General features: G+C 45.0%; 1 protein-coding gene across 1 annotated transcript; it reads right to left on the reverse strand.

Annotated features, from left to right (window-relative positions):
- Nucleotides 1-483: 483 nt before the first annotated feature.
- Nucleotides 484-12,114, reverse strand: LOC130480362 (L-threonine 3-dehydrogenase, mitochondrial-like). The gene is made up of 8 exons (XM_056852854.1): nucleotides 11,922-12,114; nucleotides 10,169-10,211; nucleotides 7,656-7,726; nucleotides 5,530-5,679; nucleotides 5,253-5,425; nucleotides 3,539-3,629; nucleotides 2,080-2,349; nucleotides 484-636 (listed from the first exon to the last, which is right to left on the reverse strand). The coding sequence occupies exons 1-8, from the start codon at nucleotides 12,103-12,105 to the stop codon at nucleotides 488-490; spliced, it is 1,131 nt and encodes a 376-aa protein (XP_056708832.1). The 5' UTR covers nucleotides 12,106-12,114; the 3' UTR covers nucleotides 484-487.
- Between the last annotated feature and the right edge of the window lie 765 nt (nucleotides 12,115-12,879).

Consider the following 12,879-nt stretch of genomic DNA (forward strand, 5'->3'; position numbering starts at 1 on the left):
ACTGTTGTGAGAAAAATGCAATCCCCTTGTAAACGGCCCCTGGCTCCCACATTCCCATTATCTCAGCAGATATGTCATCCCAATCCTGCATCTGCTAATGTCAACTTTGCTTTTAAGTTGTAATCCAATATCCAACAAAAAGACATGGAAGAAGCACCAAAGAATAAGAAAATAAGAACATCCTAGGTATTAGGCAAGGGGTTTTGTTTTGGAAGGGGGAGCAAGATATACCTTACAGAAACCAAATAATGTTGGCCCATGAGACCAACAGCTAGACTGCAACCAAGAATACTTGAAACATTGTTCTCAGTACCAAGTCATATTCAGCTAGCTTGATAAAAACTGGAAGAAAAGTGAACCAAGAGAAAGAAGCCACCCAACACACTTGTGGGAAGTGTAACAGTGCCAGGGACTGCTTCAAGACTTAGAAACGGAGGAAATTTTTATTAGTCATATTGAACAAAGAGGCTGCAGTATGCAAGGAGGGTCAGTTGGCCTGGGCAATCTTGGTAACACAGGATGCAGAGCCCAGGAAGTTGAACATTGTAGTCACTAGCTCTGGAAGGTCATAATCATGTTTCCATCCCCAGTCTCGGCGTGCATTGCTGTCGTCAAAAACCATGGGCCAGCTGTCAGCTACGCAAAAGCAACAACAACAACAACAAAGGAAAGAATTAAGTTGAACCTGGGGGCCAAGCTGCATGGGATAAGCATGTGTGTGCATGGATTTTAAACCCCAATGGCTGGTTTTCTTAAAACAAAGCAGTTTGAGGAGTGGCCATTTTTCAGTGGAGAAGCAGCAGAAGGGAAGGGATGCCTAACTTTCCCCCCTGGAAAATCTGGGCTCCCTGGATTTCCACATCAGTGTTTGCAAGGGTAAAATGCATGTCTGAAGCCCTATGTGTGAGTGGATGAAAAAGATGCAACAGACAAGGAAAGTTTAAAACTCCCTCCCCATTTGTCCAATGAAAGTCACACCCTCCCAAAGCTGTTTTTCATTACAAAGATGAGCTGTCTGGATTGAAACACAGGCACTCAAATTTAACATGACATTTAGGTATAACTTCAGCACTCTTTCTACCAGCATGAACTCCTAAATACCCTGTGAAGTGCAAAAAGCAGCAGAAGGGCTGGGGTACATCTCCACTCATTCTTGTTCCTCCGAGAGCAGGCTGAGGCTTCCCACTACAACACCTGTAGCTACAGTCCTCTAGGGGTAAAAGCAATTTGTATCAGGGAAACAGCACAGAGAGTGCCCCAATAGTGCTGTGGTCTTGATCCAGTAAAAGTTGTTCAACGGTGGAATCAGCTACCTAGGGAGGTGGTGAGCTCCCCCTCACTGGCAGTCTTTAAACAGAGGCTGGACAAGCACTTGTCAGGGATGCTCTAGGCTGATCCTGCATTAAGCAGGGGGTTAGACTACATGGCCTGTATGCCCCCTTCCATGATTCTATCCTAATCACCACCACCCCGCTTTTGTTGTTGTTGTTATGTTAAAATAAGCACCAGGAGATCTAGTCCCAGATTCCAACAGAATGCTTCTTTGCTTGTAGGTTTCAATGAAGGGCAAACCTTGGGTCAGGACTCAGAAGCCTCTAGTGCTAAGGCCGTTAGTAACCTACACACTTCGTTCACCTACAGATGTAGTGTCTGAACTTTCTGGATGATGCCCTAACACTCACGTTTCTTATACCACATTTTCAATATTGGCCTTCTCTGCTATGAGCAATGTAGCGGAAGCGCCGTTGCTCTCTTATGATGAGATGACTTCACCTTATGTGAATCAGACTATTGGTTCATACAGCCTAGGATTGTCTGCTGTGCCTGGCAGAGTTTCCTCAGGTTCTCTAGGTCTCTCTAGCCCTGCTCCCAGAGTTCTCACTTTCTACTTGCCAACTTCCATTGTTCAATGTGTAAGAAATGGCCTATCACATATTGGCCTAAGGCCCTGGCTCTGAACAGTTAATATCAAAGCCGGAGGCAAGGGCAGAGCATAAATATGTATTGACTGGAGGTTCCCTTTCTCCTACACTCAGGATACTTTAATAGACAGCCACAAGATAATACACAGGGACTAACCAATGGCTTGTCTGACTGCATCCACGTTGTAGGAAACTTCAAGTTCTGGAATATGCTTCTGGACCTCTTGAACCAGCTCCTCAGGAGTAAAACTCATGGCTCCAATGTTGTATGTCCTCATGCTAAGCAACTCGGCAGGTGCCTCCATGACCTCCAAGGTAGCTCTCAGGCAGTCACTGATGTACATCATTGGGAGGCGTGTGTCTGGCTTTAGGTTGCACTGGAACTTGCCAGATTTCACAGCATCATGGAAGATTTGGACAGCATAGTCTGGAGGAATGAAAAGTTTTTAACATGACTGCAGTGCCCTGTCCCTCAGTGTGAATGACAAGAATAAGGTACCTGCTGGAAATACCACAACTCCTACTATGCATGTACCAAACGTACCAAACGCATCAGTTCATTAGTTTGGTTTCCCATGACTTGTTTGAAGGAGAAGGAGGAGGAGAAGAGTTGGTTTTTATATGCAGACTTTCTCTACTACTTAAGGAAGAATCAAACAGGCTTACAATCACCTTCCCTTCCCCTTCCCACCCCTGTGAGGAAGGTGGTGCTGAGAGAGTGTGACTAGCCCAAGGTCACCCAGCTGGCTTCATGTGTAGGAGTGGGGAAACAAATCCAGTTCACCAGATTAGCCTCCGCCGCTCATGTGGAGGAGTGGGGAATCATATCCAGTTGTCCAGATCAGAGTCCACCACTCCAAACCATTGCTCTTAACCACTACACCACGCTGGCTCACACGCTGGATGTGTTTAGCTTGATAAAGGTCTTGAGCCAGTAAAGTTTGTCTGGAGAATAGAGTTGTTTCCCATGGCTGTGGCCAAGAAAAAAGGGCTCATACCATAGGAAATTGTTCGGAAAACTACTGTGTGAATGCTCAGCCACTGTGAATGCCCTTGTATGTATACCACCAAAAGAACTACATAGAGAATTGTTGCTATGTGGAAAGAGCCCTAGTCAAACCAGCTGTATGTGCATTGGCCAAAGATGAAGAGTGTGTTGAGCCTCCTTGCCATACCTTAGGACAGATGAATGCCAGATTTTAACTTAGGAAACAAGGGGTCAGCAACATTGGCTCCACTGCTTTCTCCCATGCAAGACAAAGACCTCTTCAACTCTCTCCTTCCCAGTGCCAACAACAACAGAAGTGCTCGCGGAACTTTCTCCTTGTTGCACTTCGTTTGACCATTTTCAGTTGCCCTGGTTATGGCTCATGTGCAGGAGCCAGCAGCTAAAGTGCAAAAGGGGAAAGGAGCAATAGACAGAGGCAGTCAACAGTGCTCCCTCCACTGAGCATGTGATTTCTATTCCTTCCACCACCTTGGATGACACCTTCAGAATTCTCAACAAGTACAGCTCTCCAACAAGTGTAACATGCAGTCTGTTTTCCCCATTAGGATGTATTTGAAGGCTAATTCCATACTGACAAGATATGATAACAACTTGTTTGCTCCCTTACCAGTTGTTCCCCCACCAGGCTGGGAATCAGCTGAGATAATGCCAGGATATCTTAGGCACCGGAAGTCCAGCCCATACCTGTAATGGTAATACTGAAAAGAACAACACAACATGCAGTCAGCAGCAGTACCTGAGAAGTACTCTAGCTAACGCGGATAAAATATTGCAGTGTGGATCCAAAGAATCATGAGCAGAATGGACTTCTCCTCTCCCACTGAAGCCAGCTGAACCCTCCTAAATGTCGCCCCTCAAAGTCAGAGGACCTCCAGAAACAGTTCTGGGTTCAACATATAGATATGTCAGAGGACAGAATACTTGGTGAAAATTGCCCGGCCCTCCTTTGCCTGTGGAAATGTACTTCCATGGCTGCAAAACAATTTTTGACACCAATTCTACGTCAAAGGATTTTAAACACATCCTACAGAATCTGGGCAGACTGAACTTATTCCATATTGAAACAAGTATTTTGAAACAATGGTCTGCAGAGTACTCTTCTTAACTGAAAGAGGACCAATAAAGTCCTGTAAGGTGAACAAGGAGCACCAATCCAAATTGCGCTGGAGAAACAGTAGTCACAGTTCCACAATGGATGATCATTTGAGCCAATATTTACAAAGTATTCTTGTTGGCTAATTTTTCATTGTTACAGGAAATATAAAAAAAATAATGGTCTGCATAAATATTAAGCCTTTCTTAAGTGGCATCCAAAGGCATATTTTGCCAATCAGCTTTCTGATTTTAAGCTTTGCCTGAGGTGGCTAAATTCAGGTTTAAAACAATAATTAAAACCCTGAAGGTTTCAGACTAGAAAAGAAGGGGGGCAGCAAGAAACAACTGGTCCATCCAACGATTGCCAAACAGAATGAAGAAACTGCAGAAAGTCACAAGTTACCAAGGCTTAGGTAAATAAAAAAGGTCTTTAACAAATGCTTAGTCAATAAAGTGGGCACCTGCCCATGTACATGTGGAGGGCATTCTACATCGGGGCAAATGTCCCATCTCTGGTAGCCATCTACCTCACTTCTGAAGGGGCAGATGATCTTAAAACATGGGTAGGCTCATATGAGATCAGGCAGACCCTGGTGTACTCCAGGTCCCTGACATTTAGGAACTCTAATGGTCAAAGCCAGCACTTTGTTTCAGCATGCCATTTGAAGTGAGAGGCACTGAAACTCTTTCAACATTGTCAAGATGTTACCAAAGATGCAGTTAATTGGGCCACTATATTTTAAACCAGTTAAAGTTTCCAAATGCTTTTGTGGGCAACCTCATATAAAACTTATTGCAGTAGTCTAACTTGTACACAATGAACAGAGCAATCCAAAGAAAAATTAGACCTCTTTAAGCACAATGGACTTAGAAGGATGTATATTTACTTTAGGATTACACTGTAAGACATGGATAATGGTGGCAAGATTAGGCTTTCTCAGCTAAGGCTGTAGCTGGTGACCCAACTCAAGTCAACGAAAAGTGCTTTGAGATGCAAATACAACACTAAACTGCAAATCTGATCCCTCAGGAAGTTGCAGCTCAGTACGGGAAAGATAAATCCCATGTTAACCTTCCATCTTTCCAACAGTATCTCCATCTTGTCTAGACTGTTTCAGGTTACTGATCCCTTATAGAACTGATACTAAACTGCTCTCATGACAGATGAAGCTTCTCCACATGTGGAAGCAGTAAAACAACCACATAGATGTCAGAGGAATACTTACTTCTCCCATGAGCTCAGCATGAACTTTGGAGACACCATAGATTGTCCTGGGCCTTTGGATGCAGAGATCAGGGGTTGGGTTTCTAGGGGAGGTGGGTCCAAATGCTCCAATTGTGCTGGGTACAAAGAGTCGCAAGTTGTGTTCAGCAGCAATGTCAAGAATGTTGTGCAATCCTGGGAACGGCAAACAGTTATCAACCTCTAAACCTAGATCTTCATTTCCCTTGGGCAACATGAACCATTATCCAAATAATACTAAGCCACTTGACACTACCCACCATTGATATTTACAGATCTTGCCAAAGGGACATTGGCTTCTCCCACAGCACTGAGCAAAGCACTATAATGAAACAGCCATGTAATCCGGTTGTTCACTACTATCTCACGCAGGTTCTTGTAGTCCAAAATGTCAGAGTAGATAAAAGGACCTGAAAAGAAGAGGTGAAGATGAGTTAGGAGAAGGGGCATGGAAGGGAAGAATGTGTTGGCTGAATCAGCATCTCAACTGTTCGTGGAAGAGTTCTTTACTATCACATTTGTAGCAAAAGTTTGCAAGTACAGCAAACAATAACAACTACGCAATAGGGGTGTCTCCAGCTCACTAAGATGCTGTTTAAAGTACATGGCCTGAGCGTACTAGGCAGCCCACAGCCAAGCTATTTTATGGTAGCACTTCATTCCTTGGAGCACCTGCATGAAAGATCTCACAGAATGCTCTTTTCCCCTTCATTTTGACTTGCTTCTGGACTGCCAAGGGAATTTCACAAAAGTGGGTTATTTGGGCCAGATTTAAACATGATGCTGGGCATGTAAGAAAACCCTTACCAGAGGAACATTCCATGCAGCTAGTGTTTCATTTATGTCAGACCACACATATGCAAGCAAGAGATCTGTGGCTTGGCTGGGCACCATGCTTACTTGTTAACACTGTGTGGGGAGTCCGCCAGCAGAAGGATTCCTTTTATAGTGTAAGAAATTTGCACAAATTTGGCTTCACATTTCTGATGTCATGTTTAATTTAAGCCCCCGGGTTGCAAAGATTCACTCCCTGATATAGGCTAGAGGCAAACAGCTTTCAAAGGAGATGACCAGATCACTGTTTCTCCGGAGCAACATGTTCACATACATATTACTGGGTTGGATCCAGCCAGCTTTTTTGCGCAATCTTGGCCAATCCCCCTCCTTATTATAGCCAGTGTCCCTGATAATTTTTGTCCATGATCCATAGCATAGCCTTTTTGGTGATCAGTGGAAAAGCAGGTTGGATCCAACCCATGGTCTCTGATTAAATAGGCTTCTGAAGCACTGCAAAGACAAGCTGGGAATGAAAGGTAATAATGTGATGAGAGAACAACTTTTAAAATCCCAAAACAATTCATGTGCATATAATACTGCCTCTCTCAAGCCCTAATCCTGCTGTCTTCCATGGCAAAGGAAGATTAAATGCATACAAAACACCATACTTGTCCTCCAGATTTTCTTTGGCTGGTTTACCATTTATGTCACTCAGTTGGCATTGCACTACTACCATCAGAAGAAACCTGATCTGGCTACCTTACCTACATTGTTTGATGCTTCATGGCATCACACACTATTAAAGTAGAAAAGTAAATATGGGTTAAATGTCCAACCCCTACTATGAAAGAACCTCTCTTTAGGAAGTTAAGTAGCTAAAGCTAAACTAACACTAGACTTTGGTGATCTTAAAGTCAAATGAATTAGAAGAGGCAGGGAGATAAATAATCTCAAGTAGCTGAACTTTTTCAAGCAGAAGGAATAAGACAAGAACACATTCAAATATGCTTATGGAGAAATCTCTAACCTGTGCTCCACTCATAATTAAATGTTTAAACTAAAAGATGGGTACATGAAACCCTCATCACAAGTCAGGAGTAATCCTGTGAGTCATATATCCATGAGTCTCTTGGAGCAGCTGTTCATTTCTTCCCACGGTGAAGAACAGGTGGAGGGGTAAAAAATCCTTGAAGTCCTGCCTCCCGAAGCAAGCGATGCTGAAACACCAATCTTAGATGCCCTTCTCTCTCAGAGCGAGAAAAGCAGTACACAAGCCCTAAGCCTGCACACATGAACACCTGAAGCTGCCTTATCTTGAGCCTGACACTTGGTATATTCACGCTCAGTCTTGCCTACTCTGACTGGCTCTCCAGGGTCTCGGGCAGAGGTTATTCACATTATGTACAACTTGATCCTTCTAACTGGAGATGCTATGGACTGAACAGGCATGCAAAGCTGGTGCAGTTATGCCTCTCAAGGACTCCTCTGGAACATGATTGTGAGAGATACTACCCAGACTGCTTCACAAAGGGAACTCTCTCTTGCAGAAAGAAGGCCATCTTTATTGGACTGTAAAGAATATGTGCCTGCTCATAATCTGGCCACTTACCACTATAGAAGACATTGTCAGGTGGCTTTCTAATATCTGACAGGATCACATTGTTCTTCCCAAAGCGTTTTCTAAAGAAGATGATACCATTAGTCTCAGGACACTTCTCAAAACATTCATTTCAGTTAGAAACATCTTTTTCAGAAGACGTTCAAATATGAAAATTCCCATTACATCGCTCAACAGAAGATATGAGATAGCTAAGTATAATTCATTACAAAAATTCCTGTGTCAACCCAGATCAGTCCACTAAGACAGCAGCTTAGGGCTGTTGATTCGGTTCGGCCCAAACTGAAAATCAGCCGAATTTCCCTTGATTCGGCGGTTTTTAGTTCGGGACGAACCAAACTCAAAACTGGCGGGCAACTAGGGAGCCGAATTCAGTGAGTTCGGGAGTTCACGAATAAATCCGGCAAATTCGGGGCGCCAGTAAGCAGCATAACCGTCAGTTAGCAGCATTCTCCTCCCCCGGCCAATCGGTGGCCAAGCTGGGTCTCCTTCTGGCCAATCAGTCAGGATTGAATACTGGAGGAATCAGCTGATGTGCGGCCCGGCCGGGGAGAGAGAGAGAGAGAGGGAAATCCTCCTGTGTTTGTGTGTGGGGGTGCTTGTGCACATTCGCTCCTTTCCGTGGCTGCAGGGGGTGCATTTTTGAGGGTACAGACCCCAAACTTTCAGCGGAGATTCAGACAAGCCTTCTTAAGAGACCACCCAAGTTTTGTAAACATTGGGTCAGGGGGTCCCGATATGGGCTCCCCCCTTTTTTCTTTCCATGGCTGCAGGGGGCGCATTTTTGGTGGTACAGACCCCAAACTTTCAACGGAGCTTCAGATGAGCCTTCTTAAGAGATCCCCCCAGGTTTTGTAAACATTGGGTCAGGACCCCCCGAGATATGGGCTCCACCCCTTTTTCCTCTCCTCCCTTTTCCATTTCCGTGGCTGCAGGGGGCGCTTTTTGGGGGGTGCAGCCCCCAAACTTTCAGCATAGCTTCAGACAATCCTTCTTAAGAGACCACCCAAGTTTTGTAAAGATGGGTTCATGGGGGCAGAAATATCGGCTCCCCCCCTTTTCTCTTTCCGTGGCTGCAGGGGGCGCATTTTTGGGTGTGCCGACCCCAAACTTTCAGCGGAGCTTCAGACAAGGCTTCTTAAGAGACCACCCAAGTTTTGTAAACATTGGGTCAGGGCCCCCCGAGATATGGGCTTTCCCCTTTTCCCTATTGGGATGAATGGATCACCCTCGAGAGATGCATACATATGGATCTCATATTGGATACAAATGGAATCATATTGGATTACCCAGCCTCCCAGCCCCTCCTGATGGAACAGAAGACAGCCACAGTAAGACCCCTTTGGGGGCTTTAATCTATAATTTTTCCTTTCTGTGTGTGTGTGGGGGGGGGGGAAGCAGAGTCTGTGTGTGTGTGGGGAGGGAGCAGTTTCTTTGGGTGGGTGGGAGCCAAAGGGGGCTTTTGCCGGTTCTGCTTGGGGTGTGTGTTCCCCCTCCAGTCTCTCTCTCCCTGGTTTGAGGAGGGGCTTCAGTTTTGTGTCTTCAGGTTTTCCCTCATTCATAAGATCAGTTAGGTTATTTTGATGCTTGCTCAAAACTGGTTTTCAAATGGTGACTTAAAGAATGCATCTGCCTGGTCCCAAGTCCAATGCAAAAGGAGAAATTCCACCCCTTCCTGCTCATTATGCATAGCTAGCTGCCTCTGTCCCTTTCCATGGTTTGCAAACTCCCAGGTGTCAGGTGTTGCTTTGCACTGTTGCAAAGGTGTTGCATTGCATGCTTGTGTTGCTTTGCAGTTGTATTGCTTTGCACATTTTTTCACACCTGCCCTGCCCTTGCTCTCAGCTGTTTGTCGGGGCTGGGAGCTTTGTGTGGGCGGCAAGCTCTGCTCAGAGATACACATTAAGGGTGGGGGGACCCCTTTCGGGGCCCATATCTCAGCCCCCCCTGACCCAATCTTTACAAAACTTGGGGGGTCTTTCAAGAAGCGTCCTTTGAAGCTCCTCTGAAAGTTTGGGACCTTTACCCCCAAAATGCCCCCCCAGAGCTGTGGAAAGGCGCGGTTGTGTTTTTAATGGCTTTATTCGGCCGAATTTTCCCCCCGAACTTTGAATTCCCACCGAATTGCACGGACCCGAAGCAGGAGAGTTCGGACTTCGGCATATCCCGAATCTAAACGGGCTGAATTCAGCCGAATCCGAACTATACTGAATTTTTTTTAATTCAACAGCCCTACAGCAGCTACCTCTCCAGACAAACCACCACAGCAGTTGCTTGTGGTGGCATGACGAGGAGGGCACCAGTGTTCCACAGGGATTCAGCTTGTTTCCCGCCATCGGTGGAAAGGGAGGCATTGGAATGCATGAAACAATAAGGCCATGACTGGCCTGCACTTTTTAACATAAAAAACGGATTGTGAAGGTTCATGGAAATCTTGGTTTTTTTCTTAAACAAATCATATACACTTGGCTGTAAATAAGAAGCATCAAAAAGTCACAGCTTACCGCAAGAGTTTAGCAAGTCCTACTCCAAGCTGACCTAGTCCCCCTAAAAGTCAATGAGAGGAGGTCAAAAGAAATTAATTCAGTGCCTAGCAAACCTAAAAAGGGGGGTTATGTTACATAAATAAGCACAGAAGAAATATTTATATGCTTCACTGGAGATTATCTTTCTAGGGAAAGAGTGACTAGATAATTAAGAATACTTCAGGGCATAGCGACTGTCTTGAAGTCCTTTCTGACTTGTGTTTCTACAACCAGGATCAAACTTAGCATTTGCTCTCAGGGAAACACAATGAACAGCACAATACCTACTGGTGTTCCAGCCAGGACTGGCAGCTTCTGCCCACCACTTGCAGTGGACATTTTAATTGATCATTATCAGGAATTTTATTCATCCTACTACCATGTGTCAGGGGACAGCGCGCTCGTGGACAGCAAAAAAAAATTATGTCCGATTTTATGGGGAACAGCTATTGCTTTACAACCCAACCTAGGATATCTTCTCAAAGAGTACACATTTCTAGTGGTTCTATTCCGGCAGATAAAATGGTGACATTCTGTATCATCTAGGACAAAAGATCAAACAAATGCTATACTACCCACTTAGTGCAGCTTCTTGGTGGGAGACTAGACCTATGTTTACAAAGAAGAATGCTGTAAGAGCCAGCACTGTGTAGTAGTTCAGAGAGGAGGCTTCTAATCTGGTTTCCCCACTCTTCCACATGAAGCCTGCTTGGTGACCTCAGGCTAGTCACTGTTCTCTCTGAACTCTCTCAGCCTCACCTACCTCACAAGGTGCCTATTGTGGGGAGAGGAAGGGAAGGTGATTGTAAGCCGGTTTGAGACTCCTTAAAGGTAGAGAAAATAAGGGTATAAAAACCAACTCTTCTTCTACTACTACTACTACTAAGAAAGATGCCTGGAGCAACATTCCTTGTTTACTTCTACTCTCCACTCCTGCTCTCCTTGGTCTAAAACGCATGGTCAGTTAGCCCCGTTCCACCCAGGATCAAATCTTTGCAAACGGACGGTACCTTATTTACTCTTTTTTTCAGCCCTGTATCGAAGCGAAATGAACCCGCCTTTTCCCATTCCTCTTCTGGGAGAAACAGAAACAGAAATAGGGGGAAACACAGATGATTGGCATCACTCACAGCCAATCACAAGGCAGTTTGTGAAGAGGCAGGAATTCAAATGCTTCCTGCCTGCTGCTACTTGGGAGCTTTTTCTAAGAAAAAGAAAGTCTTTTTTAAAACGAGGCTTGGATTCCCCCCCCCTTTCTTTCAGGTAGCTCCGTTTTTTGTTTTTTTTAGTTCTTAAAATGCTTTTAAAATTACAATCGAGGGGGGCGGGGGAAGTCTCCATTAGTCAATTCGAAAGGACCAATCACCAGGAGCTGGGGGGGAGGCGGTCAGCAGGAACCCGGATTTTCTGTTTACATGGATGCATTTGCACATAGTTTAGTCCCTGCTCATTCCAGGTAATGTGGGTTCATTTGATCCTGGGTGGAACGGGGATGGAACTGGGATGGAACTGTGCTAAGTGACCATGCGTTTTAGAGTCTTATCTTGTACTCTGGGCTATGCATATGGTCTATCTTGTGGTAAGGGGTAGCCTAGGAGACCATCACTGCTTCCCTAACCCTACATTTTCATGCAAACCAACTATCAATGAAGATGGCTTGATATGATTAGCAATAAGGAAATTCAAATAGCTCACAGAAAAACAGTCTGAAACTGCAGTCATGTACACTGACCTGTAATTAATACTCTGGGGTGATCTGTTTCTGAGAAAGATACAGAATGAAAGCTGGCATCTGAGGTTACTTGCCGGGGTGAGAAACCAAGACACCTCACCGGAACGACAGCAACCTGGCAGCCGCAGCCAGGTCTCTGCAGCACCTGCCTGACTGCTCGACTCAGGCTCCTGATGACTGGCATTGTTCCCACTGCAAGTACGCTGGAAGAAAAACACAAAGTTACAGTCACTAATAACCCATTTTGCTAGCTTTTCCGTATGGTGAACTGGATTTGTTTCTCCACTCCTACACATGAAGCCAGCTGGGTGACCTTGGGCCAGTCACACACTCTCAGCCCCACCTACCTCACAGGGTGTCTGTTGTGGGGAGGGGAAGGGAAGGTGATTGTAAGCTGGTTTGATTCTGCCTTAAGTGGTAGAGAAAGTCAGCATATAGAAACCAACTCTTCTACTTCTTCTTCTTCTATGGTAATTTACTTTCAGTTACTGCTTTGGAAAATCCAGGCTTGTCTAATTATTGGAATGTACCAGAAGTAACACAAAAGCTTGCAGTGGATATTACTATGGAACATTCCAACCTAATAATGCTATTTGCTTTAGGATTGCCCTGTTGACAACCATTTGTATAGAGCTAGTATTCAGTTGTACACTGGATTGCATCCAATGGCCATAAACCAAAGACGTTTTGCAAGTCTGCCAGTTGTTTCCTTAACTCCTGCAACCCAAGGGGACACTGTAGAGCCTGCTCAAGACAGCAGGTGGAAAATCCAAATGGCACACTTGTCTTGTTGACTAAGACATCAGATATTCTCTTGCATAAGGTTCATAGAATCATAGAGTTGGAAGGGACCACCAGGGCCATCAAGTCCAACCCCCTGCACAATGCAGGAAATTCACAACTACCTCCCCCCATCCACACCCCTAGTGACCAGAAGATGGCCAAGATGCCCTCCCTC

This window comes from Euleptes europaea, chromosome 7 (assembly GCF_029931775.1).
Source record: "Euleptes europaea isolate rEulEur1 chromosome 7, rEulEur1.hap1, whole genome shotgun sequence".
Lineage (NCBI taxonomy): Eukaryota > Metazoa > Chordata > Lepidosauria > Squamata > Sphaerodactylidae > Euleptes > Euleptes europaea.

Coding starts and splice junctions, on each gene's coding strand:
- LOC130480362 (XM_056852854.1), bottom strand. CDS start 12,105: ATGCCAGTCATCAGGAGCCTGAGTCGAGCAGTCAGGCAGGTGCTGCAG. Junction 5,680..7,655: donor TGACAATGTCTTCTATAGTG/GTAAGTGGCCAG, acceptor TCTTCTTTTCAG/GTCCTTTTATCTACTCTGAC. Junction 2,350..3,538: donor GCCTGGTGGGGGAACAACTG/GTAAGGGAGCAA, acceptor TCATTCCTCCAG/ACTATGCTGTCCAAATCTTC.